The following is a 27153-nucleotide window of genomic DNA, read 5'->3' as shown; positions in this document are numbered from 1 at the left end:
CTACAAAAATAAATTATAAAAAGAAATGAAGGAGTGGAGTCTGAGAGATAAAGAAAACATCTCTACAACTCATGATTGTGACACTGAATGATCTGCCTCAAATGAGCCAGTTTATGGGGTGAAAACATTACCTGTTTTTATTAACAACACAATCACCGCAGTATTCTCTAGTGGCATTTTCAGTCACCAGTCCAACAGAACATCTTTGGTATTTGGTACCATGAAATAATCATGAAAAATATTTAGAAAATTATTTGTGTGACTCAATCATGTCAATATGGACCAGAACCTCAAAGGAATGTTTCCAACATATTGCAACACTGAAGCATTGTTTTGAGAACAATGTATTTAGAATAAATGTCTGTAGGCTAAATATTGAGAAATATATGTCTGATTACTGTTAAAATCCACTCAGGAATTTAGCATGTGGATATGAAAAGATGGCCAAACGTATGTTCAACTTGAAACTCAGAATAAACACACAAACTCAGCTTAAAGTCACAGAATTTTATTTATGTACATTTTAGCCTCTCTTGGTGGCACAGAGAGAATCCAGACAGGTTCTCAAGATACTGAAGTCTAATTTATTCTGAACTTTAAACGGTATTTTCCAACCAGTGAAGTCACTGTTTCTTTAATTGAAAAACATCAAATTGAAAAAAAAAATAGTTGAGAGGATGTTGGAAAATAAGGGCCGTAGTTACATTCATTCATTTGTTAAAATCTTTTTGAAAATAAAAAATAGATGCTTATTTTGTCAACAGATATTTACAGGTATTGTTTACACTGGTTATAAAGACTAGATTCACATTATGAAGCAATAAGTTATGCATTATATAGTTATAAAAGTTAAAAGTTATCTTTAATAAGTTATTTTAACAATCTATGAGCAATTAATATAATCCTTTTTAATGTGTGCTAAGTTCACTTCATGTGAATGAATGTATGCCTACATTCAGTTAGGCAGTGTAAGAAGTAGTATAGATGTCCATTTTTTTGACTGATGACTTATCAAAGACAATATGTTAGATGTTAAAGGTTAAAACAGCCTGATTCTGTAAAACTGCCACATGCCTTTTAGCTATCTAGCTAGCTGATCTCTTTTCCCTCTTATCCTGGAACTGTAAATCCTTCTACTGGTGGTCATTTCACTGTTAATAATGAAATCCTAAATATTAACACAGAAATGATCACACTCGCTCTTTCATCATTTTGATAATTTCGTTGTACAGAGTCTGTGGGGCATCCAGACCCCAGATGAAGTCCATGTGCCCCCAGTGCTCGATGCGTCGATGTTGCACCAGGTTAGAAATCTGTGGGAGGAGCATCGCAACATCTAGGGGGTCTGCCAGTATGTCACGCCCACCTGACCACAGAGCTGTGGGCACAGTCATGTCCTTCACGTTGTACTGATGAGGGGTCAGCTGGCAAAAGAAATAAGAAATAAGAACCCAAAATCAGACCTCCCACCAACACTATATAGAAATAAAAGATTACAAAAAAAAAAAACTGTTTCATTTTATGTTTCTATAGTGAGCCCTGAAAATCCCCCTTGCTGGTAAATTACATAACAAGAAGTATGTTTACAGCTTTACAAATGATTACAATTTGTATAGTTTTTATCTTATTTTCTCCCCAGTTTACAAGTTTACAGAAACCCACACTTTAGGATTCCCCGTTTCACTAGTGGAGGGTGAAGTCTAGCACATGCCTCCTCCGATACATGTGAAGTCAGCCACCGTCTCTTTTCGAACAGCTGCTGATGCAGCATCACAGCGCGTTTGGAGGAAAGCGCAGCGACTCTGATACATCAGCTCACAGACGCTTTGTGCTGATCAATATCACCCTCTGGACTGATGTGTGGAGAAAGCGCCATCTACCCACCCAGAGAGAGCAAGGCCAATTGTGCTTTCTCGGGGCTCCGGCAGCTAATGGCAAGCTACATGAACGGGATTTGAACCAGCAATCTTTTGATCATAGTGGCAAGGCGTAGCCTGCTGGACCACTCAGAACCTTGTTGTTGTTTTTTTGTGTTTTATAGTCGTTTTAGTAGTATAAAGTTGCTAAATAACAACTGCGAGTGAAAATGCAACTTTCATGATTAAAAAAAGCCACTGTATCTTTTTGCCATACCTTCTTATAATGCACCAAATTTCCAGCTTTTCCAAAGTCATATGCCATGAGTTTCCCACTTTTCAAAGCCTGTGGAGAAAAGAATCCTCAGTGAGCACAGAGACCTTAAATATCTTAAACTATACATATTCGGTTCAGTAATTGCTCAGCGGTCACAGATATTGATCTCAGAGGTGTGGGTTTAATACCATGGCCCACTAAGCTGTAGGATTTTGTAAGCAAGTTCCTCAAAACCTTCTACTCCAGGCTTTTTTATCCTGGGATAAGTGAAGGAACAATTCCATTGTACTGTACTGTAAGTGTGTATGATATAAATAAAGGTGCATGTAGGCAATAAATCTAAACTATTTTGGAAAAAAAAAACATGTTTAATTAGAAAGCTAAGCTGAGATTCTGTAATAACCACATTTAATATAAAAAGTCAATAGAAATATTTAATTTCAGTCACTGTGAAAAGGTAGGTGATCTCTCAAGAGTTCAAGGGCTGAAGGGCTCTTCCAAGTTACAGAAACATATTCTTAAAGTTTCTAAGCAAGACTAGTTCATTAGTTCTGCCTTTTGCAATTTAAGAGTGATAAAAAGCAAATAAGATCCATGCTAAAACTTTGGCAAACCTTGGTGACTTTTACCAAGGTCTCAGAATTCATTTAGCTTGTTAGAACACATTAATAATTGGGAAAGCACCAGGGAAAAAGTGAAGAAAGGGCTTGATTAAGAGATACTCATTCTAAAGTATGGACAACCTAAACCTGACCTTAACAAATGAGACAATATTTTAGCTCAATCTGATTGTCACACCTTAGCCTCTGTCTGTCTTGTGTTTTTCTTTTTTTTTTGGCACTTCCTGCTCCTGTCCTCTGTTCTCTTGTTTTGTTTGCCGGATCTGTTTTGGACTTGGATCTGTTTTGTTTTTGATCTTGTCTCCACATTAGCCCCGCCCTGTCATCTGTAATCCTTTCTGTTTAATCTGTAACCCCGCCCCCTCTGCATAAATACCCCATGTTCTCCTTTGTTCTATATTGTGCTTTTTGTTTGACCCTGGATGTTTTTAATGGCTGTTTGATGAGTTTCTAACCTGTGTTTTGTCTACAGAGTTCTGGTTTGTTTTCTTTAGATTGTTTGTTTCACTTCTTTGTTTGTTAAGCCCTTGTTAGTCGGTTGTTTTATAGTCTTTGATTTTTAGTCTTAGTGTTTATTTCTTTGTCTTAGTTTTTGTAATGTCTCCAAATAAAACCAACTTGCATTTGCATACTAAGTTTTTTTGAGACGCTGTGGGCTGCAGATACCTGAGACCAGTGCACCATGTTCCGCACAGATGTTCCAGCAGGAGTGTGGGAGATATACACAGGTACTCTCGTCTGGAGAGAGAAAGGTACATACATAAAATCAGGACAGAAAAAAAGAATGATACAATGATCCATGTTTTTCGGAAGACGTCATGTTCTAGACATAGACATGTACAACAACTTACCATGTTTAGGTTCTTTCTTTCGAAGCCGTGGATACGGAAGAAGATGTTTCGACATAACGCGTTGAACGGGTTCTTGCTGCAAAATTTCGTAGCAAAGAATTTGATGAGACTGCTTTGTGGGAAAAAGTATTTTTTCCCAAAGAGACCCTAAAAAATAAAGAATAATATAAAAGTAAACATTTAAACAACAAAAAACACAGATGGATGCAGGTATGTTGGACTTCAGTGTTGTGCTGTAAGCTACAATGTGTTTAACAGCTTATTAACTGCTTATTCTCACCCAAATCAACTTTTCTGGGAGGATCCTCAGTTTGGTTATGGGACTGGTTGTGAAGGCTATTGTGGCTACAGGGGCCAAACCAAAAAACATCTTGATTTTGCTGGCCAGCTCTGGCATGGTGGAGAAAGCCATGAAGGCTGTAAAACACAAATGGATAAAGTTATATTAAAGTTAAAGTTGCATGTCTTGCAAGTTTCTTGCTATTCTGAATTATATTAAGGCTGATTTATACTTCTGTCTAATCTAATGCAGTGTCTACAGTGCAGCCGGCAAAATGCTTTTGTGAGCATTTATACTTGTCAAGTAAAATTTGCGCTTTGTGCCACCCTGATTGAAGGACATGCTTTACACATGCAGTTCTGGACAAGCTGAGAATTGTAAAACAGTGAGTAAAAGTAAAAGACAAATGTAAAATACTAATATAGTAGAGTAATATTACAGGATTTTACTCTAATATGACTTGGGCTATAGAGTTTTACACAGTTCTTATGAACATTACTCAGCTAGCTTCTCCAGAGTTATATAGTGCAGAGCCCATAGTAAAACATTAGCAAAGCAATTCTTGATTCTACAGGAAATTAAAAAAAAACTGATATTTTAGAGCTGCTTCATATTCAAGTCATTTTAAGCAATACAATTGTAGCCTTATATATTGTCATTATTATGAAAAAGCATAATTTCTCTCTATTTTGCTGTTTGTACTTTTTTGTCATAGTATGAAAGTGACAAGAAAAGTCAAAATATTTTTACATTGATCACAAATGTAAAGTTGTCGTTTTGGACAGCAATGACAGGGCATGCATATTAATTATTCTTTACAGATCACAGGTGAGTTCTTGATACTTTACCAATAGTGGTTCCCTGAGAGTGACCAACATAGAAGATCTTTTCCTGTCCTGTGGTTCTGGTGATAAAGTTTATCACTGCAGGGAGGTCCTTCTTGGCCAATTCATCTCGACTGTAAGGTATGCAATTAAGAAAATATTTAATTAAAACTACTTAGAACACTGAAAAAATATGTAAGTTAAAATACACAGGAAGGTACATCAGTTGGTTCTTCTGAAGACCATGAATGAATCTCAACACTCACTCCTGTTACCTAAATTAATTCTTAGATCTTATTTGTTTAGTTTTAAAATACAAATTTTGGGAAAATCACTAGAATGAGCTCAGTGTCCTCATGCTATTAGCATAGTGTTTTTGCTAATTCTATGCTAGAAACTCATTCCTGGAATGAGTGCCAGTAAGAGGAGTGAGTTCCAGTTACAGGAATGAGTGACATTAACAAGAGTGATATTTTTCGTCATAAATATCAATTATTTGAACATTCAACCATAGCAACCATAGCAACCAAAGCAGTCAACCATTTCCTTAAAATAAAGACTTTCTTGATGAAAATCTTGCTTTTTTGCTTTTAAATCTGCCTGAGTTTGACCAGTACATGGTTTAAATAGTTAAATACGTGTTATTAGATTCAATGTTGAAAAAGATAAAAATAAGTTTCATTTAGAAGAGTTACAACAAACAAATGGCACCCATTCGGAGGAATAGCCTAAACTAGTAAGTCTGATCATAATGTATTGTATCTAGTCAATCTTACCTAAACCTCCAGTACTCGTTTTGGTCACGGGAGAGACTGACATGTTTTCTTGACCAGGTGTTTCCTCGACTGTTTCCCAGCCACACGTCAAAACCGGCATCAGCCAGGAGATAGCCGAGGCTGGTGTTGGGGAGGTTGGTCACCCAGTTACTTGCAGCAGCTAGAAGACCATGCTGGAGGAACACCACCGGCTTGGGATCTGCTATAAACACAATATACTAAAGAATCAACTTTGTTCACAGTGTTAATGTTGAAGCAGTACTTTATCTCAGTGGACATGTATTCTATCATACAGTGTCAACACCACTAAATTCATTATCATCTTACTTTCTCAATGTGACTCATTGCTGGGAGTCCTTTTGTAGTTTGCTGTGTGTGTATGTGTGTGTGTGTGTGTGTGTGTGTGTGTCTGTGTGTGTAGTTTAGCTGTATTGCTGATCTGTTTCAGAATAGACAATGTGTATTGGTTCTCTAGGGAATGCAAAAATAGACGTAGAGAAAGCTAGGAGGCGGTGTTTTCAATGAAATGTAGGTGGAACACCCTGTAAATCCAGAGTGTATATTTGCAAGTGAGTCAGTGAACATAACACTGCCTCTGACTAATTCCCTAAGCTCATTTACATTAAGGATATATTTAAAACTAGAACTGGAAAGAATACAGTTGGTCCTCTTGAGAAAGTGATTATTCAACACAACTTCCTCAAGACTTCTGATTTAGCACCATTAAATAACAATGCAGATGGCAGACGTCCTTATGCTAAGATTAGTTTCAAGGGCCCAAAGTTAGCATCATGCATTTTACCAGACCAAGAATTTTATGGAAAGCAAACAAATACAGAGTAATAGAGTGACAGCTGTGGTTGGCAAAATAATTTTTACTGTAAAATATATACCGATTAAGCATAACATTAAAACAATCTACACCTGAATTTTTGTTCAGTACAACTTAGCATATGGGAACATTTTGTAGTTCTATAATTGACACTGTGGTGGTGTGTTAGTAGTGTGTGTTGCGCTGGTACGTGTGGATCAGACACAGCAGTGCTGCTGGAGTTTTTAAACACTGTGTCCTCTTACTGTCCACTCCATCAGACAAGTCAAAGTGTCAGGTACTGCAGCAGCAAGGAGTGTACGTGGAGAGTGGACGCAATGCGAGAATATTTATTAACAGAAATAAATCAAAATAAACACAAAATAGTACAAATAAACAGACAAGGAACCTAGAATATACTCAGAACACACTGAGACTGAAAACAAAAAAGGACCTACAACCTAACAGATGTAAAACGTACAAAAACCGACAAAGGAAACAGGAAACATAAGGCTATAAATACAGGCACAAGACAGGTAAGGAAACAGGGAACACCTGGGCAAAGGTAACGAGGGTTGATATACACCAGCTTCATCTAAAGCTGGTTGAGTAGCATAAAGCATGTTTTCATTTGAATTCGGAGCCTGGGAGGGGCCGTGGATTGCAAAAAATATTCATTGAATGAATGACATAGCAGATTGTGCTTCCTTTAATTGAGTGACCGATTTGCAATTCGTGCTCAAGATTTCTTTAATTTAGCAAAAAAATTTATGCGCACTACGCCCAGAAGCTTGGAAAGGAGCATTTTCAGCTCTTTATTTCAGCTCTTCTATTACAGGGCTGCGTGATTGTCATCAGTTAGTAATATATTTATAACCTGCTGCCTATTAAAGCTTAATGTTAAAGTTAGATAATAAATACAGTGTGTAGATTTTGCTGTGGTGGTGGTGTCACCGGTAGCCTAGCCTTTGGCTCCCCCACTACAAGACGCCTCCTGTGTGGGGTCTATCACAGAGCTTAGTGCAACTAAAGAAACACTAAACCAGTCTGACCAACCTGCCTAAGTTTTTCTACCACCATCACCAACTGAACCTTTAAATTGCACATACATATACACACACTTACTGTTATTCTCATAATAAATGTACAAATCTAACGGTTCATATCTAAAACAGAGGTATATGTGGAGTGAGATTGCAAATATGAAATTATGGGTTATTCCCTAAAACGTGGGAAAAGTCAAGCGTAAGCTGCATCTCACAATGAAAAGTGATTTTACACAAGCAAGCAGATGACTAATGTTAAAAGGTTCCTATTTTTGCTAATATTTCAAAATTGGGGTGATTGAGGGAACTTCTTTGTGTTGTAATCTTTACACAACAGCTGAATCTGACACAACAAATGAGTGTGAGAGAGAGAGTTTCCATAATGGTTGAATGGATTTTAAACCATAGGCTGTAAAGTCTATGGTATACACCGCCAAGCAATGAGCTGTGGAGCAGTGGAAGGAACTGTGATCTGTTGAACACGGTCCACCCAAAACGTTTCATAACAACCTGGTCTCACTAATGCTCTTGATACTAAACACAATCAAATCCTTACAGCAAATATTCATTTGTCCATATAGTGTAAGTATATGCATTTTATTCAGTAAAGTTTATATAGCGTGATCATACGTTTAATTTTGGGATTGTTCATGTGTCTTGCTGGGATTTCACACTGATTTTATGTCAACATTTAGAATGTTTAGAATTCTCTTTCATCCACGCTGACCCATTTAGCCTGTATATTCTTACATTGTAATAGTATAGAGCTGCCAACATCAAAAGACTGGTGTTTTTGGAGAACAGTCAGTGTCTTAAATTTTAATTTGGGTTGTCTCTACTCTCACCTCGGGAGTCCTGGTTCTTGATGCCGTGTGGGATTCTGTTAATGCTCAGGATGTAGCCGTCCTCAGTCACCACCTCATACTCTTCTGCAGGATAACCCCAGTACCTGATGATCTCACTCTGTTACACACAGACATGAGTGTTTTTTTTATTTAAAAATATAACAAGGAAAGGAAAACCTTTTTTTGTTTCAGTGGGAGTCCCTGTAACAAGATTTTATTCCAAATCATTTTAAATAATTTCTATTGGGTGTTTTTGACAGACTGAGAACAACTGTCAAAAAATGGAGATACAAGATAGTGTTTTTGCAAGATGAGCTATTGACACCCAAAGTGACTACACCATGTGATTAAACGTATTAAAAAGGTAATTCCCTGAAGCTTACTCTGCTTTCCACAGGAAACATTTTTGCATTCAAATTGTCAACAAAAATAGACCATGTTATTTACATTGAACTCAACAATCAACATATGGAAGCAAATGAATTGTGCTTCCTTTAGGTATCTATTGTTAATATATTTTCTTAATTATGGTCAAATCTAATATTTTTAAAGCTTTAACATTTATAACATTCCAAAAAGGGCACAGATTGCAACATCATATCAACCATCTACATCTGCATATCCTTAGGCTACTGCCCAGCTTTCTACAGCATCAGCAAACTGCGAGTACATTATTTGGTTTATAGTACAGTACATACAGCTCTGGGAAAAATTAAGAGACCACTTCAGTTTCTGAATCAGTTTCACTGATTTTGCTATTTATAGCTATATGTTTGAGTAAAATGAACATTGTTGTTTTTTTCTTTATACTACGAATAACATTTCTCCCAAATTCCAAATAAAAAATTGTCATTTAGAGCATTTATTTGCAGAAAATGAGAAATAGCTGAAATAATAAAAATGAATCAATATTTGGTGGAATTCCAGACGTTTTCAATTTGGTAAAGTCAAAGAAACTCATACTTTCTAAGGGGCCTTTATTTTTTTTCCAGAGCTGTATACTCATATATAGTTGTTGTTTACTGGCCTATTTGGTCTCATAGTTGGCTATTTATAAGGGCATATTTATCCAGTATATTCAGCTACTTTACCTTTCATGTAAATGAAAATGGGCTTGAAATCTTTATTTACTCACAATATTCATATGAATTTCAGGGTCCACCCTTCTCCTCCAGAACAGCCAGCCATGGGCCAGGCCAGGTGTGAGCAGCGCCAAAGATAACAGCAGCCACATCATTGTCCCTGTCAGTCAATTAGAAATCAAGGTACTACATTGAATTTTCAAGTGAAGTTTTAATGTATTGGCAGTACCATGTATAAAAAAATAATAATATTCTTTACATTTGCAATCCCATTATACATGCAGGTCATCAGCAGTGTGCAGTTACTTTTACAACTGCTTGTTGCTTAAAATATTCATATTGAGCACAGATTCATTTGTCATTCATTAGTATTAATAAATGCTGTTAATGTAATGCAATGAAATAATGAAGTAATCAGCAATGAAACACTACTGTATAAAAACTCAATGCACAATGTTGCAGCACAGTAAAGAAAAACACAGTATAGAAAATATTCAAAATGTATTCGATTTGGTTCTGACATTTTGGTTCCGTCATTTCACACTTCAGAATGCAGTTTGTTGCAATATGAAGCCAATTTATTAAAACCACACAAAGTACAACTATGAAATTCTTACAATCTCAACTTACAATTTTAGCTGGTAACATTATTGCTATGTCACTTGTGTCAATATACAGCACTGGAAAAAAATGAGACCACCTAAAAATGTCATGCAGACTTTCTTTGATTTTACCAAATTGAAAACCTCTGGAATATAATCAAGAGAAAGATGGATGATCACAAACCATCAAACCAAGCTGAACTGCTTGCATTTTTGCACAAGGAGTGGCATAAAGTTATCCAAAAGCAGTGTGTAAGACTGGTGGAGGAGAACATGCCAAGATGCATGAAAACTGTGATTAAAAACCAGGGTTATTCCACCAAATATTGATTTCTGCACTCTTAAAACTTTATGAATATGAACTTGTTTTCTTTGCATTATTTGAGGTCTGAAAGCTCTGCATGTTCTTTTTTCATTTTCTGCAAATAAATGCTTTATATGATCTATAAATAGCTAAATCAGAGAAACTGATTCAGAAACTTAAGTGATCTCTTATTTTTTTCCAAAGCTGTATATGTATCTTTAGTTTGGCATTGTTACTTTTAACATTCCCATAATGTTAGTATTCATCTAGCTGGCAAAGGTATGTAAGAAACGTTCTAATAATTATGTAATGCAAACTATTATTATTTGAATCATAACCAAACCTGGAACATTATTTCTGTAATGTTACAGGTTGAACTTTCTGGAAACTTTTCAAAACATTGCTAAACATTCTTGTAACATTCTCTGTTAGTTGGGATTATATAATAAATGGGAGATCAGTGTGACGTAGTCTCAAACAAGCTGCATTTGCTAATGTGGAACAGTCCTGTTGGAAATGTAGGACATCCCAAAGTGCATTAATAATTTATATAATAGAAATATCTCAGGTCAGTTTCACTGAGCATCAGAATACAAGTGTACAATACTGTATGTTTTACATTAACAATGAATGAATAACACAGCACTTACCTTCAGATGGAGTACAGCCCTTTACTGCAGACTGGAGTAATGAAGACTAGGGGTCTAGTAAATATATAAGGTGGTCACATTACTCGATTTTTTTTTTATTATTAATGTGTCATGATGATGATGATTACAATAATAATGATGATGCTGAGCATGTGATGGAAATACGCCCACTGAATTCCTTGAAATAGAGCCGCTGGCCATTTGAAGGCATTTTTTGTATTATGAATGTGACTAAATGATTTCATCTATTATAAAAACTGCTGAACAAGTCAGCCAGAAATGGTTATGTAATCAAGAGGAAGCAGGTATTATAAAAGTTCACCAGCTAGTTGATTTCCATGCTACACCATTGCTAGTTAAATATATAAAATCTCTTTTCTACATATTCAATACATTTATTAATGCAAACATTTATAATGTACACTTTTATGTAATGACAGAGTGTTGTTTTGAGTATTATGTGCCACACAGCAATTAGATTAAATTAGGTGTGGTGTTAGGTCTTCACTCCAGGTGCTTTGGTATTCTCCCAAAAGCACGCCAGTACATGTGTTGGCTATGTTACACTGCACCTAGGTGTGTGTTTATTACCTGTCGATAGACTGGGTGAACTCCGGCCTTGCACACAGTGTCTCCAATCCAGTATAGGCTCTGTACTGACCGCAATACTGGCCAGAATGTCTTTAGAGGTAACCAAGGGGCAACCAAGAAGCCAAAGGTTCCCAGAGGTAGCCTGGCATACTCTGTGTATGTGTATTCTGTCTAAGCATAGTAGTGGCAGCATCAAGGTACAGTGATGTCATTTTCTGCAGTACAATCTGAGAGGCTTAAGAAAACCATCTAAAGGCTGCTAAGGACATTAGGTTCAACTTCCAACCTGTAATTTATCATTTGAGGTGCTACATTCACATATCATCATTCTATAAATGAGAAGACTGATCACTGGTTAAAATATGAAGGAGCCTACTGATTATGCTGAAAGTGGAGGAGGGTCAAAGATATCGTGGCACTAGTGGTAAAAAACCATAGCCCTTATACGAGAGTCAGTTTACGCAGTGGGCATCTTTGCAATAACACCATTGGTTATCACCATTATCATTTACACAAAATGAGGCTCCTTTTTGTGTGAATGAAGAGAGACCACAGTTATTTTATAAAATCTCAGGGAAATGTTCTCTTAATGTAGACATCTGCACAAGTGTTGGAGTATTTTGGGCTCCCCCCCTTCATAAAGTTGGAGGGCATCTTCGCAACAGTGCCCATTGGGCAGTTATTTCCATTCACACAAAACAAGGAGAGACCAAAATTCTTAAAATTCTTAATTTTCTTAAATTTCTTTTAAAAATGTGACAAAAACTAATGAATGGTTTGTAGATTCTTTTTTTCCTTTTTTCTGGCTACTGCGCTTGTGCAGATCTCCACATCAAGTGTGGACATTCATTGTGGATAAAAGCCACAATATTGTCAACTCTCCTTCACTCAATGTACCAGTTTTTTGTTAAAGGGCAATACTTTATCTATGAACAGACACCAAGTTGAAATAACTGCCTGGGAGCGTTGAAAAGATGGCCGCCAAGTGTACAAACTTTCCTATAAGGCCTAGGGAAAAACGTCACTTAACAATGACCCAAAACATACCTTCCAGACTATGCAGAAGTGGATTTGACATGAATCTGTAAATGTCCATAAGCCCAGACTTAAACCTAATTGTAAATACTGCCAATAATGCTTCAAAGACCTGCAGGAAAGTGTGAATTTCTTTTTATCCTAAACATACAAGCATTACATACACCGTAGTTAACGGTATAGAGTCCTCAGTGTTGTCTCTATACGTTTTGGTGTGTTTTGTCCACATATCCCTATGGGATTCCTCGGGGTATGTTGGTTTTCTTCCATCAACCAACACCACCAACACATGGCAGGTAAATTGGCTATGCTAAATTGCGAGTTAAAGTTGTGTGTGTGGTATCATGTAATGGGATGTCATCTAGAGATATTTTTGCCTCATGTCTAATGATTTCAAGTGGGTTTTGGGCCAACTGTGTGATGCTTACCAGGAAAAAACATGTAAAAAGAAGACGGAAGAATAAAAAAATTATTTATTTTTTGTTTTTGTTCATTTGTATAAAAAAAAAATCTATTTTTTAAGTTTTAAAAATAACACAGTAAGGAAAAGCAAAAGAGTCTGCACATGTTCTGAAAGTAGGTCAAAAGTCAAATAACTTCTCAGTTCCCAATTCTCAATAAAGCTGCAGTGGAAATTTTTAGTACTTCTTCTTAATTTATGATTGATGAGTGAAGAAGTTCAGGTGATGTCACAGCCATCATAACCACCAGATTTAAATAGCATGTAGAACCATAACATGTAGGGGCTGTGCTATGAAATGGAGAAGGAAAATTTAGGAACAAGAAGTCTGAAAGATCATTTTAGCAGTGTGAGGCAATCATTAGAAATGTCAGAGGTGGACACTCCTTAATGACATTCTTAAGTCATGTAAGGTTACATTTACAGGAATCCTATGTATTGCCATACAAATGTATTTCCTATTTGAAAGGACATGTTTCTGTGTTCCTCCCCTGAGAAAATTACATGCTGTTTTTATCCAATTCAGTGGTGCTCTGATCATTTTAGTTTGGAGAAGACAAATCATAGTATTTAGCCTTAGCGTGCAAGTTTCCCAATCAAACAATTGTTCTGGGTGGTAGAACTTGGACTCCTTGCTCTCTACACTGGGAGCATTCCCTACAGCAGAAAGATGATTTTTTATGGTTGAGCATCACACTGTTAAAATTAAAAGGTCATTGAGAAACTTAAAGGGTCTCTTTAATTTAAAATTGTGGAGGAACCCCTGAAGGTGCTTTGATGAAACTTCATTCTTCAATCATGTTTATGTCTTGTTAAATTTCATTTAATAAGTATCCCCTTGACCAGAAGCTTTTGGTTACCAATTATTGTGATTAATATGTGACTTCTTTTTAATAAAGTTAAAAATATGGCTTATGGAAAGCCTGCTTTGTCTAGCCCACAAACATCTTTAATGATATTGGGATCATTATCTTGTAAAACAAAAACAAAACAAAACAAAACGGTGTCCAGATTTCTAGTGTGTAATGGATTATTTGAGACTATACTTTAGAATTCGGAATGCTGTTGGGGTTGAATGCCTCACCTCGAAACATATTCATCTTAAAAATAATACAGCTTCTCTCAAGAAGATTTGGTCAACTGCAAACTTTTGTTAAACTTGAAGGTATTGATTTTTAAGCAGGGCTTCTTTTTTGGCTTGACTGCGGACAGTGACACTGCTGTTCCACACTGTAAGCTCGAATAAGTTGAAATTACTTAAAACGATTGAGGAAACTGGTTGCCTTAAAAAAGTTAAGTAATGGTAATGAAAACTTAAATTAGCATAACTTAGAACATCAACTTATTACAACTAAAGGAGAAGTTGATTTAACTTTTTTTGTTTTTGTTATACTGTAAGACCAGATTAGTTAAGTTTACTTAAAAATTAAGAAACTGGTTGTCTTAAAAATGTTAAACAACGGGGAATGAAAACTTGAGTTAGCATAAATTAAAATCAGGTTACTACAATTAAAGAGGAACATGATTTATTTCTAAGGTAGCCCAGGGGGAATCAATACACACTGATGGTGAGGGTCAGAATCTGTTGGACACATCCAGTATGCAAATAGATTGTGATAGAAGCCAATGGAAAAGAAGCTGCCAATGATAACAGACAAAACTCAGTTATTATAAGTTGGTTCAACTCGAAGAACTCAGTTTGAATGTTTATGTGTCCACAAATGTTCAACTAACTCAAAATAGTTTAGTATTGTTTAGAAATATCATTGTCTCAAAGAGATTATTGACTTATGTAAATCTACAATCATCCTTCTCTGATCTTTCTCATTGTGCTGTGTATTAGTCAATCCACTGAATGTTGTCAAACAAACACTTTTAATGTGAGAAGCTGCAGTGAAAAATAATCACTAAAAGGAAGTTGAGTGGCCTTGGTGAGTTTCAACACATTTTGGAACTTTCAGCACAGCTGAATGAATCATTATTTTTCTGTATTTTTTTCTGTTAAAAACTTTTTCTATCCCAGAAAAGAACAGTTTACAGAAATAATTAAAAAGCTTAATACTGCCACAACATTTATGTCCTTATGTAAACTTCCCCTCACAACTGCTTCCTAGAAACAAAAATATACCTGGATATTGTTTAATAAGGGCAGCACAAACTAAAGGAAATTAAACGTGAATAATTTACAGAAAACAAATCTATGGGTTTTGACACAGTGGAACCAGATAGATCAAATGTTCTTAATGGTAAAAAACAGAGTTTAAAATCAATAATCAAAACAATGTCTAACAAATGACTGTTAAGTAAAATTTGATAAACAAAATATTTCTTACAATTTGTTTTACTTGAGAGAGTTTGGTTACATAGACTATTAGGCTATTTATTAGTCAAGGTTAGCTTCATTGTTTTACGGGTATTTAACTCCAACCCTTATACCCCAACACTGCCATGGTCTTACTGATTAGGCCTATTGAAGCCCCCAATCATCCTAACCATTTCTCCAGTGTCTTTTTGTAACATTATAGTATGACCAAAAAAATTAATTAGATTATTTCACACTTACACAATTCAGAAGATCTGAACCCATTGTAGTCAAACTTTTTTTTCTCACAAATCTCACCATTTCTGTTATGATTTGGTCTGTTATGATTTGGCAGGTGTGTGGTATTCAGAGGAGATTGCGTGTATGACACAATGCATCAGATCTGACTTTTTTTTTTTTTTAGAACAGGGTTTCTCAGGTAGACCTAAAGATACTACACCCAACTACAGAATGACATCACCACTAATCTTGTGCTCCATCCAGAATTGCACAGTACTGTACATTACCATATTACTAACACATTTAATAAACACATTGCGCCTCTGAAATAGAATTGTATTAGTCCATTAATTAAAACTATGTCAAAAAATAGAAATAAATAAATACTAATTTTAAAAAGAGATAGAATGGAAATATACAGTTTAGAATGGAGATATACAGTTTTGGACACATCATTTTGGTCTCTCCAGAAAGAAACAGTGCCATCTCGTGGGTTTAGAAAAAAAAAAAACAATTTGCTTACATGTTAAACTGACATTGAGCTTCTTTATCACTTTAAAGCTGATGTCTGTAAGTTTTGGGATTTGGAAAAAAAAATTTATGGAGACAAAAAAATTGTGGTATTTAGTGCTGAGAAAATAAAACTATTACAAAACAAAATCTCCACAAGTTGCAAAAATAATCTGATATTGCAAATAAAGAAAATAACATAAGCTACCTTTTTTCACTTGCAATTTCTTTTTAGGATGAATATTTTGCAACACCCCTTTTTCTGTGTGTTCCCTTTTTCTTTTTGCAATCTATATTGTACTGAAGTCTAAATTAAACTTGGAGATCTTTTTGTCTTTTTCCCTTTCATTAAGAGCATTTGCACAGCGTTGAGTTTTAATGGGGCTTTTTACTGTTAAAACCGCACTAAGCAGGCTGGTGAAAAAGAAGCCAAATTCAGCCTCCTGCTTAACTTAACAACTGAAAACAACAACATTACATAATTCAATAATTATGTGTATGTAAAATAAATTATTTTGTATTATTCTAAATTAAAGCCTGGGTAGATCGGTCAGGAAGGCCGGTTGAACTGGCCGGCCTACGGCAGTGGCTCCAGCTGATGACACCATCCTCCATAACCCGCCTTTCCATCCTGGCCACGCCCCTCTCCTCAAAAAAAAAAAAAAAATGCACAAAGGTACAGGGAACAAAATCCACGGTGTTTTAAAAGCTAGTTGTAAAAGCCATATAACTGAAATAGCTGATAGCTCTTGCCTTTTAAACCCTTTCAGGTCACGGAGATCTCTCCACCGTTTAAACAACAGTCTAATATTAATCCTGGTTTTAGCGCGGACTCTTCTTTGTTTTTACTGAGTGAAGGAACTGCTGAAGTGTCCCCTACTGAAGTCTCCATTGCTCCACCAGCCACACCGCAGCCACGCGGCGTCGCTGCCAATCGCTTTATCCACCACTCAAGCATGTTTATCTGCCACCAGCAAGAATATGAAGAGTTGTAGTTCAGTGCTGTGTTCGAACGAGACGCTGTTATTCTTTTATCGCCCGGTGAACCCTGCTAAAATATCCAGCTCAGGACCAGCTGGTCCTCCGTTTCTGTAGTCAAACAGAGAGAGGTAATGTAGCACATGGAAGCAGCAAGGGTTTAATCTCTAACTGGCAGTTGGCAGCAGGAAGGAGCAGTCAGTGGCAGCCGCCAGTCGGGTAAAGGCAGCCGCCGGTGGGTAAAGGCAGCCTCCGGTCGGGTAAAGGCAGCCGCCGGTCAGGTAAAGGCAGCCGCCGGTCGGGTAAAGGCAGCCGCCGGTCGGTAAAGGCAGCCGCCGGTTGGCCAAAGGCAGCCGCCGATCGGCCAAAGACAGCTGCCGGTCGGCCAAAGACAGCCGCCGGTCGGCCAAGGGCAGCCGCCAGATCAGCATTGACGGCAGCCCGTTATTGCTAATGAACCAGGGCAGACACCTTTGGCATTGGCAGTTGCCTGTTGTAAGCAATACATACTGCAGTTGCTTTGTCAGGTGTTGTGACGAATTCTATCTCTCTGTCAGAATATGACTGCCCTTCAGGGTTACGCGTGCCCCGCAGCAGAATGAGTGTAAACAATCATCCTTAGATTCCTTTAATTTGTAAATAAAGGGCGTTGCAGGTAACAGTGTCATTAAACATTATTCATTACTGATATACAGTATTACCAGCTGACAGTTTACAGTTAATCTTTTTATTAATGCAGCATATAAACATGAATAAGCCCTTGCTTTACACCGCTTTTTGTGAACAAATGAAAAAACCATTCCTCAAACTGCTGGCTTTCAATGAGTAGATCTGTTCACAAAAATATTGTCACTGTCAGACAACAAACGTGGCAGTTGCTGGACCAAAAGAATATTTACACTGACATCTCCTGTAAAGTTGCTATTTTGGGGTTTACAAAACAGCAAAAATTTCATCTTTATTAAAACAAAAACATACTGAAAATGATCAGTCCTCAAATGTGTAATGGTCTTGATTACAGCAATTAGACAACAATAGTTGTACTTCAATAAATTTATTTAAAAATGTACGTATTTACAAATGTGATTAATTCAAATCGACATTGGTCATTTCACAATGATGAAACCACGTCCTTGCAGAGACCCCAATCACGGGCAACGGTCATTTCTGCCTGGTATCGATTGAACACCTCGAGCTTCTTTAATTATATAAATATACACTTACAAAGGCCATTATATTCAAAATATATAGCATATTTTATTTGTCACAAAATGTCCATGAGATGCTTTAACTGCATTCTTGAAGTAAGGGCAATTTTGGTCATCTTGCAAAGAAAAAAGTTCCTCCTCTCCTGTAAACTCAAAAGCAATACCTGCACAAACATTAATGTACATTATAAACAACATACCGTTCACATGTGTAACAGGTAACAAACAAAAGCAATTCCATATTGCTACGAGGGCTTTAATAATGTGTTAGAGATCACACAGATGATCTCAAACAATTATGGTCACTATATGTGTAATATCTCATGCTTATGAGATTATGTTAGTCTTAAACCTGAATATAAAAGTTTATTTATAAATTTGTTTACTAACTGTATAAGCTATTCTTACCTGCCATGCTGATGAAAGAGTAAGTATGGTGTGATGAAGAAAGATTAGGGAGGGGAAGCTCTTAAAAGAGCTGTTGGGTTATGCTAAGAAAAGTAATAGATGGAGGAGAAGGTTTCAGTAGAGTAAAAAAAAAATCCGAAAAAATAAGAGGATCGGACAGCAGTTAGACCTTCAAGGTCTAAGGGCCGAAACGTTCGTGTTTTATCTGTGAGTCAAATATACTGGACATTATACGAGTGCTGTCCGGTCCTCTTCATTTTAGTGTTTTATTAAAACATGCAATATAATAAATACTCATGAACTGGGGTTAGTGTTAAACAAATATAACTTTACTTTAGTTGCAAGGTCGTGATGCTAGCTATGTAGCTAGCTACCAGAGCTCGGCTGAGTCAGCTAACTAATAAGGTGGTATTAACTTGGATGTGTGGTGACATAATCAGTGTTATTAAGCTTTCTAGAGACACCAACCTGACTCTATCAATATTACTAATATTAGTTTGTACTGTAAAGTCGGCTGCATTTCATATGTCATTTTCATAAAAGGGCAAAAGATACTCACATTGTAAACACCTGGACGGTACCAAAACAAAAGGGCAATTTATGCTTCTGCGTATAATCTACGTCTATGCGACCCTTGCTTAACGTGCACTTCGCTAGAAATGTAACTACGCACGCGGCGGCGTAGCGATTGACGGCCGCCACTGACTGCTCCTTCCTGCTGCCATTTTTAGACACTGAAAATAGGCGGCTGCCATTGGCAGCCCCATCCCTACAACCAGTAGTGATCGACTGCTGCCACTGACTGTTCCTTCCTGCTGCCAACTGCCAGTAAGAGATTAAACAACCTCTCCAGGGAAGCCTTGAATAGCTGTAATTGGTGTGGTCCGCATGGTGCTGATTGACTACCGCCTAGAGAAACTCGCTTCTCATTTGCACTTACTTTAAAAATATCTCAACTTTTTGCTGCTCGCTTCGCCTCATTCGCGCCGAGGGAGGCGGAACGAAAAATGCTTCGCGTCGCTGCAGTGTGAACGTATCGTAAAAATGATCCAGATCCTCTTTCAGAGGCTGTACATGGCGGAAGTACGTAATGGAAGTACGTAAAGACGCGTGACATGGCCAGAAGAGCTCTCGCGAAAAGTGACCTGAGACCTCAGTTTTTAAAATAAATGGTACCACTTTAAATTAAGACTACCTTTATAAAGGGTTTATAAATGGTTTACAATTAGTTTATTAAGGGTTACTAATTAGGTTGTAAATGTCTTAAAAATCATCAATAATCAGTTATAATACATGCGTAGAAAGGGCAACAATATAAATGGCCTGTGGGTTCACTATTTGGCAAACAACAGGTCATTGTTGCCCTTTCTACATATACGTTATAATTGATTATTAATGATTTTTAAGGCACTTACAACCTAAATACTAACGATTAATAAACTAATTGTAAACCATTTATAAACCCTTTATAAAGGTAGTCTTATTTTAAAGTGGTACCAAATAAATATATTAGGCTTAGCAGAGATGGTGGTTCCAGCACACTGGTACCATTAAACACAATGTTTGATCCCTTCTCCACTCAGAAATGTTTCTGCTTTCAGTTTAGAAACAAAATAATACAATTTTAAACCAGCAAATGAGCTGTATTTATATATTGAAAACTGAATTAAAGATTTAGTTTAAAAACTCAGTGCCACCATAATATTATATACAGTTGGCTGAAAATGAGCCATAAAATAATTTCATGTAAAATTCAAATTTGAATGTACAGTTAAATTCCTGTGTAAAATTGCCATATTCCGGTGACGTGTTTCCCCTGTGTCTCGGTCCTGTTTGGTCACGCTGTGTTTCGTGTGTGAAGGATGTTATCTGGTTGCGACAGTGTGGAAGTGAATCATTCATCCGCTACAGCTACAGCACACCTGAGGAGAGGTGGAGCTGAACAACACCACACCCTTCCTCTCCACCTCCACCTCAGAGCGGCTTCAGCTACAGACCACAGAGCAGCGGAGGAGCTTCAGGAGCGGTGAGAGAGAGAGAGAGGAGGTCAGAGTCTGAGGCCTGAGGTTCTTCAGAGTCATGGGGATCCTGTACTCAGAGGTTGGTAATAAACATTACTACACTCGCTAGTTAATCAGCTTTCTCTGTGAGCGATGAAAAGACACGAACACACAGCTTTAAAGATACACTGTTAAAGTTACTAGCCTTACCTGGTCTGTTACCCACCACAACCAGCGCTATTGTTTAGCTCAGCGTTTCTCAACCTTTTTTCTATCACGACACCCTTTAAATATATGCGTGATGTCACGGCACCCCAGTTTACGGGGGGGGGGTTTGGGGGTGTTGGCGCAGTACTTCAGGTGAGAACGGGGGGGGGGGGGGGGGGGGGCGGGGGGTTTCTGGCGCAGTACTTCAGGTGAGAACAGTGTGTCCCAATTTAAGGGCTGCATCCTTCAGAGGCTGTATTAGAAGACAGATTGCGTCACAGCTGCGCAGTAATACACCGCCTCTGTGGGTCGCATCCTTCAGAGTATGCTGCCTGTGAATTGGGACACACCCCGACACGAGCTGACTCTGGAAAGGAAATATGCACGTGAGGCGCAATATTTTGACGGCACCCCCGATGAAGCCAGACGGCACCCCAGGGTGCCGCGGCACCCTGGTTGAGAAACACTGGTTTAGCTAACCTACATGTTTTCATTTACCTTCACTAACTTTGTAACTGACAAGAATTATGTTGTTTATATAATCGCTGGTAAACTACTATTTCCTGCCTCACATTTCTGAGTAACGTTAATTGTTTCACTGTGTTTCCTAATCATGCTCATGGTAATGATGTACCACAGAGTTTAGTAGGTTATTTTCCTGCCATAATGAAGGTCACTTAAGGAGAGCTGATAATGAGAGGAATCAGGTTATCTCATAACTATGATATATTATCTCATAATTAGGATTTTGTATTTCAATTATGATGTATTATCTCATAATTGTCATTTTGTGTTATAATTGTGATGTATTATCTCATAATTATGAATTATTATGTAAATTCTGATGTTTTATCTCATAATTGTGATGTATTATCTCCCATATAATACACCCATATACCTATAATTATCATTTTGTATCTCAAGTCTGATTTAGTATGCTTTAGCACTTCATAATACTGAGTTAGCATCTCATAATTATTGCTTAGCATCTCAGAATTATGATTAAGTATCTCATAACTATGACTTAGCACCTTGTAATTATGATTTTGTATCTCATAATTGTATCTCATAAATGACTAAGCATCTCAATTCTGATTTTGTATTTTATAATTATTACTTAGCATCTCATAATTATGATGTAGTATTTAATAATTAAGATTATTATCTCCTAATTATTTATGATTTGGTATTTCATAACAATTTAGTATTTCATAATTATGATGTATCATCTCAAAATGATGATTCATCTCAGTTATGATTTAGTATTTTATAACTGATTTAGTATCTCATAATTATGACTAAGCATTTCATTATTATGATTCAGTATCTCATAATTATGATTTAGTATCTCATAATTATGATTTAGTATCTCATAATTATTATTAAGTATCTCATAATTATTATGTAGTATCTAATAAAGTGGACCATTATTTTTTTTTTGAAAAGTGAAAATGAGCTTCCATAGGTTTGCTATAATCAGGCTAATCTGTAATTTTATGCTATTCAGGTAGTTTCTGCCTTTTGTATTTGTGGTAAATCCATTATCCAGTCCTATTAGCTGCCCTGATGTTAAAACCTCAGAAGATCACAGTGTTTCACTTTAAAATCACAAAATGCCCCTTTTACATGTAAGTTTAAATTGATATTGAGATGTAAATATATATATATATATATTCTGTCACTTCTGCCTACAATCAACCTCACATTTGTCCTCTTGTTTCCACAGCCCATTTGCTCTGCAGCGTACAACGATGACTTCAATCAAGTTTATCAGCTGCTTGCAGAGAACGCCTTGAGTCTGAATGTTCAAGATAAAGTTTTTGGAGACACAGCAATCATAGCTGCCTGTAGAAGTGGAAGCATCAGGGTGGCCAAATTCCTGTTGAGCAAAAATGCAGATGTATCCATAAGAAACAAGGTATCAGACAAATATTCTGAAGCTAATTCATAAAGCTTTGTTATATATTAGGGTGATATTGCTGTAGGATTTTATTTTTCTAATATTGTTCTTGAAGTGAGTAACTCTTTCTTTCTGTATCACATTGCTTTGTGGAATAATACATGTAACTGCACATGAAACCTGCAAAAACATGTATTTGGCTAAGTGTTTCACTTAGTTCGGTTTTGGTTCTGACTAGAAATTTGTTTTTCACATTATCTAAAACAATCATGATAATTGGAACAATAGAATTGCTCCGAAATTACTTGAAATAAAATATTTTTACACTGACCTCCATTAAAAGGTAAAAAGAGTTTTTTTGCCTTACACATGGTTGCTTTACAAGTTTTCCAGTAGTAGTAGTATGTTTTAGCTGTGCAAATTTATATCATGTGAGCTATACCACAACCGTGTGTGTAGTCTAATGATATGCTGTTGTCTGTTTTTGTCTTCAGAAAGAAAGGACCTGCTTGCACTATATTGCAAAAAAGAGGTTCTCCTTCTTGGATTACCTGATGATCATTATTCTCATGCCCATCCTGTTGATTGGATATTTCGTAATGGTACAGTATGAAGTTACTAATACATACATTGGTTTACGCAATACTCTTCTTCTTCAGTTTTGGAGAACTGTACCTGCCTTGCCTGCATCAAAACTGAAAGGACATTGCAAAATAACCGGTTATACCATTTCAACAGATGGAGAAGCAGAAGAAACACGTCAGTCTGATGAGGCTGATCTTAAGCAGTGGAGTAGAAGTTGATGCTGTAGATAACGTAAGTACTGTAAAACCTGTTTAGCCCAATAGTAAGGAACCATCCCCCATACAATGGTATTCGTAGACGTGTTTGATGCATTATCTGTTTGTTTTTTGTCTTCAACAGAAAGGCAACACTGCACTTCATTATGCCTGCCTAAGTAAAAGTCATAAAATTATTCCTCTATTACTGGAGAAAAATGCAGATATCTCAATCAAAAACAAAGTAAGTTTCTGATGTTTAAATACACTAAAACAATGTTTGTGTTGCTTCACTGAGTAAAATCTAGGGGCGCTAAATTAAATAGCATGGAAAAATAGTGATATTTTTATGGTAATTATTGGAAATGCAAGCAATTCCTTATTAAATTCATAGCAAAATTTAGAGGAAAACACGTTTCATCACGAGAACACACCAGAACTAAACACACGAGGACTAGCGATGCCATGCCAGAGAATTTCTTTAGAGGAGAATACGCACTTTAAAGCAAGTCCTAAATGAATGAGTTCATATAAAGCAACTGAGCAAAATCAGAGTTTATATATATGTCTGATTAGTTTTATACTGAAATGTGTACTTGTGTCCTCAACAAATGTTTCAGCACTGCAGACATTATTTTTTATTGTTTTGAACTCCAGTTATAAGCCTTTTAAACAAAGACGTTTTAGCTTTTAGCTCCATTTACCCTATTTATAAAGGAGTCACTTGTGGACTCCCTCTAGAATTTAACAGTCATTTACTGATATAACAGGGAGGACAGAAAGTGGTTAGACTCTCCATAAACTGCTCTGTTAAAGCAGGAGATGCCATTCGGACTCGTGGTTTCCCATTAGCTGTATGTAGCCGCTGCTCCTGACTTCTAGTCGCTGACTGGTTCAGATATTAAACATGTTGAATATTTGCCGGGCGTCTGCGCCTCGTCAGCAATCAGTCGGCGACAGGTCAGCGGGCGTCTTTCAGTAGTTCGCACTACGCGACTGAGGGAACCCCGAGTGATCCCAGATTTGCCTTAAACGAAAAACTGGCCCAAAATCATGTAGTTTGAACCAGGCATTAGTGGCAGTTTGAAAAGAAGCAGTTGGTCGTCTTCATGGGACTATGGGTAAGCACATGCTTACCTTTACCCTCAAAGAGCTGGTAGCTATGATTGATAAACAAATAAAGATGCACTAAGATGGTATGTAACAACTTGACCTCCATGATATGTGTGTGAGGCCCCCTGTGGGTTTGCAGAGACAATGCTAGCCAGACAACACCAGTCACGATCATTACCGCCCACTGCACTGTCCACTGTGGGTGGTCACGCCTTCCAGAGGTGTTCCTGGTCCACACATGACACTGTGTGGATCAAGGAATGTTAAATACATGCTCAACTTCACAAATGTTGCCATAAGTAAGCTGGACAATGTTCAGTTTCATTCACAAAATAACACATCACAAGCTTTTCAAGGAGGTAACACTTATATTTAATGACACAGCACCAATTATATACTGCTGTCCTATGACTTTTGACATGTCAGCACTCAAGGTTAACGTTCCAGCTCTGGAAAAAATTAAGAGACCACTTCAATTTCTGAATCAGTTTATCTGGTTTTGCTATTTATAGGTATAATTTTGAATAAAATGAACATTGTTGTTTTATTCAATAAACAACGGACAACATTTCTCCCAAATTCCAAATAAAAACATTGTCATTTAGGTCATGTATTTGCAGACAATAAAAAATAAAAAGATGCAGAGCTTATAGACCTCAAATAATACAAAAAAGCATAAAGTTTTAAGAGTTCACAAATCAATATTTGGTGGAATAACCCTGTTAATCACAGTTTTTATGCATCTTGTCATGTTCTTCTCCACCAGTCTTACATACTGCTTTTCGATAACTTTATGCAACTCTTGGTGCAAAAATTCAAGCAGTTCAGCTTGGTTTGATTTGTAAAATAAAAAAAAACTCATCATTTTAATGGTCTCATTTTTTTCCAGAGCTGTACAAGCACACTATTGGGACAAGTGATATTGATTGCCATTTGTGACATTTATTTTACGATTAATACTTTGTTAGAACTTTGTTGTTAGAACAGTCAAACTCTGCTAATGCCCATGTTTTTTTGTTGTTTTTTTAGGCGGGTGAAACGCCACTGGATATTGCAGAGAGATTAGATTTCAGTAAGGTCATTGTAATGTTGAAGAAATCAAAGTAAGAGCATTGCTCATTGTAAAGCTCTTCTCGGTACACCAGTATCCTGTCAGTATGATATGATCAAACTTGATGTACAGTGTCAGTCAGTCACAAGTTTGGACATGCCTTCTCATTCAATGTTTTTCTTTTTTCTGCCCAACATTGTAAATGAATAAGGATGTCCTCTAGACTATGACGAAACACACAAGGAATCACGCAGATACTTAAAAATGTTACACAAACCAAAATACTCTAGGTGCTCTTATCTGGGTTGCTGTTAACTTGCAGTTTCTGAGGCTGGTACCTCTGATGAACTTATCCTGTGTAACAGAGAACTTCTGGTCTTTCTTTTCTTTGGCAATCCTGATGAGACCCCGTTCCATCATAACGTTTTGCAACTTCTTTTTTTGGGGGGGTGATTTCCTGACCTTTATTTCTTAAAGTATTTTTTCTTTACTTAGTTGAGCAGTGACTGCCATAATATGGATTAAACACTTTACTCAAATAGGACTATTCACTGTATACCAACTCTACCTCTTCACAACTTTACAACTGATGCTCTCAAACACATTAAGAGACAAGAAATTCAAATTATCAACTCTGTTTAACTGAAAGCCATTCCAGGTAATTAACTCATAAAGCTGACTTAGAAAATGCCAAGAGGTGCTACTTTGAAGAATCTAAAATATAAAACATAATCTGGTTTCTTTAATGTTTTGTTTTAAATAAATAATTTTCATAGTTTGGATTCCATTAGTATTAATCTACAATGTAAAAAATGTTTAAATATTGAAAAAACACTAAATTTAGGGTTTGTCCAAATTTTTGACTGGTACTATACAACATTAGTGCTAAAAGCTTACAGTCCCTGTGCCTTAAATAGTGTTTAATGTAATAATAATAATAAAATGGTATGATAAATAATGTAATACAGTAAATGTATGGCTTGCCGTGTTTCTATGATCTCAAGATTACTAAAAATGTTCTTTAGAAAAACAATACAGATGGACATACTTAACGGTGCTATGCTGAATTGTAAAAAAGGCAGAGCAAGTTCCGCAAGTTTGCACTTAAAGAATGCTTGTAACTTTTTAATTTAACTCTTTTGTAAAGCTGTTTGTGTTGGAATGTACATGATCTATCAGAGCATATTTAAATGTTTGCTTATTATTACTGTTATTTTTTATACATGCATCACTTGTTTAGTAACACCTGTTTAACCCTTCTATTATCTTTGGGGTCAATTTGACCCCATTCAGTGTTTAAAGTCTCTGAAAAAAGGTGGACATTAGTTTTGTGATTCCTATTTATGGCCTTCTCTTAATTTAATTAAGACAATTAAAACATAAACATAAAAAGACAAGTTAAGAAATAAAATGTTCAATGTCTGTTTTATTAAGGCTGTTTTATTTATATAAGCTTTCAGATATCAAATAATTCAAATATCAGAAGTTCATATTCACAAAGTTTTAGGAGTTCAAAAATCAATATTTGGTGGAATAACTAAATAATG

At 36.5% G+C, this 27153-nt stretch overlaps 2 protein-coding genes across 4 annotated transcripts; one reads left to right on the top strand and one right to left on the bottom strand.

Moving 5' to 3' along the window:
- Positions 1–529: 529 nt before the first annotated feature.
- LOC103023710 (lysosomal acid lipase/cholesteryl ester hydrolase) lies at positions 530–10919 on the bottom strand. 3 transcript variants are annotated; one of them, XM_022664799.2, is made up of 10 exons: positions 10825–10919; positions 9322–9428; positions 8187–8304; positions 5485–5686; positions 4733–4842; positions 3885–4021; positions 3605–3751; positions 3420–3491; positions 2134–2202; positions 530–1424 (listed from the first exon to the last, which is right to left on the bottom strand). In XM_022664799.2, exons 2-10 carry the CDS (start codon positions 9421–9423, stop codon positions 1191–1193), a joined length of 1191 nt encoding a protein of 396 aa, XP_022520520.2. In that variant the 5' UTR covers positions 9424–9428; positions 10825–10919; the 3' UTR covers positions 530–1190. The 3 variants fall into 3 exon arrangements, with proteins under 3 accessions (XP_022520520.2, XP_022520522.2, XP_022520521.2); XM_022664801.2 differs by having other exon boundaries at positions 5485–5683; XM_022664800.2 differs by lacking the exon at positions 10825–10919 and having other exon boundaries at positions 9322–9431.
- On the top strand, positions 9364–27028 carry ankrd22 (ankyrin repeat domain 22). Its single transcript, XM_022664802.2, has 7 exons — positions 9364–9451; positions 20418–20656; positions 22490–22681; positions 23158–23265; positions 23402–23479; positions 23588–23686; positions 25585–27028. Exons 2-7 carry the CDS (start codon positions 20636–20638, stop codon positions 25660–25662), a joined length of 576 nt encoding a protein of 191 aa, XP_022520523.1. The 5' UTR covers positions 9364–9451; positions 20418–20635; the 3' UTR covers positions 25663–27028.
- Positions 27029–27153: the final 125 nt, after the last annotated feature.

The sequence above is a fragment of the Astyanax mexicanus genome, chromosome 15 (genome assembly GCF_023375975.1).
Source record: "Astyanax mexicanus isolate ESR-SI-001 chromosome 15, AstMex3_surface, whole genome shotgun sequence".
Classification (NCBI taxonomy): Eukaryota; Metazoa; Chordata; class Actinopteri; order Characiformes; family Acestrorhamphidae; genus Astyanax; species Astyanax mexicanus.
Note: the sequence above shows the minus strand (reverse complement) of the source record. Positions and strands in the feature narration are given on the sequence as shown.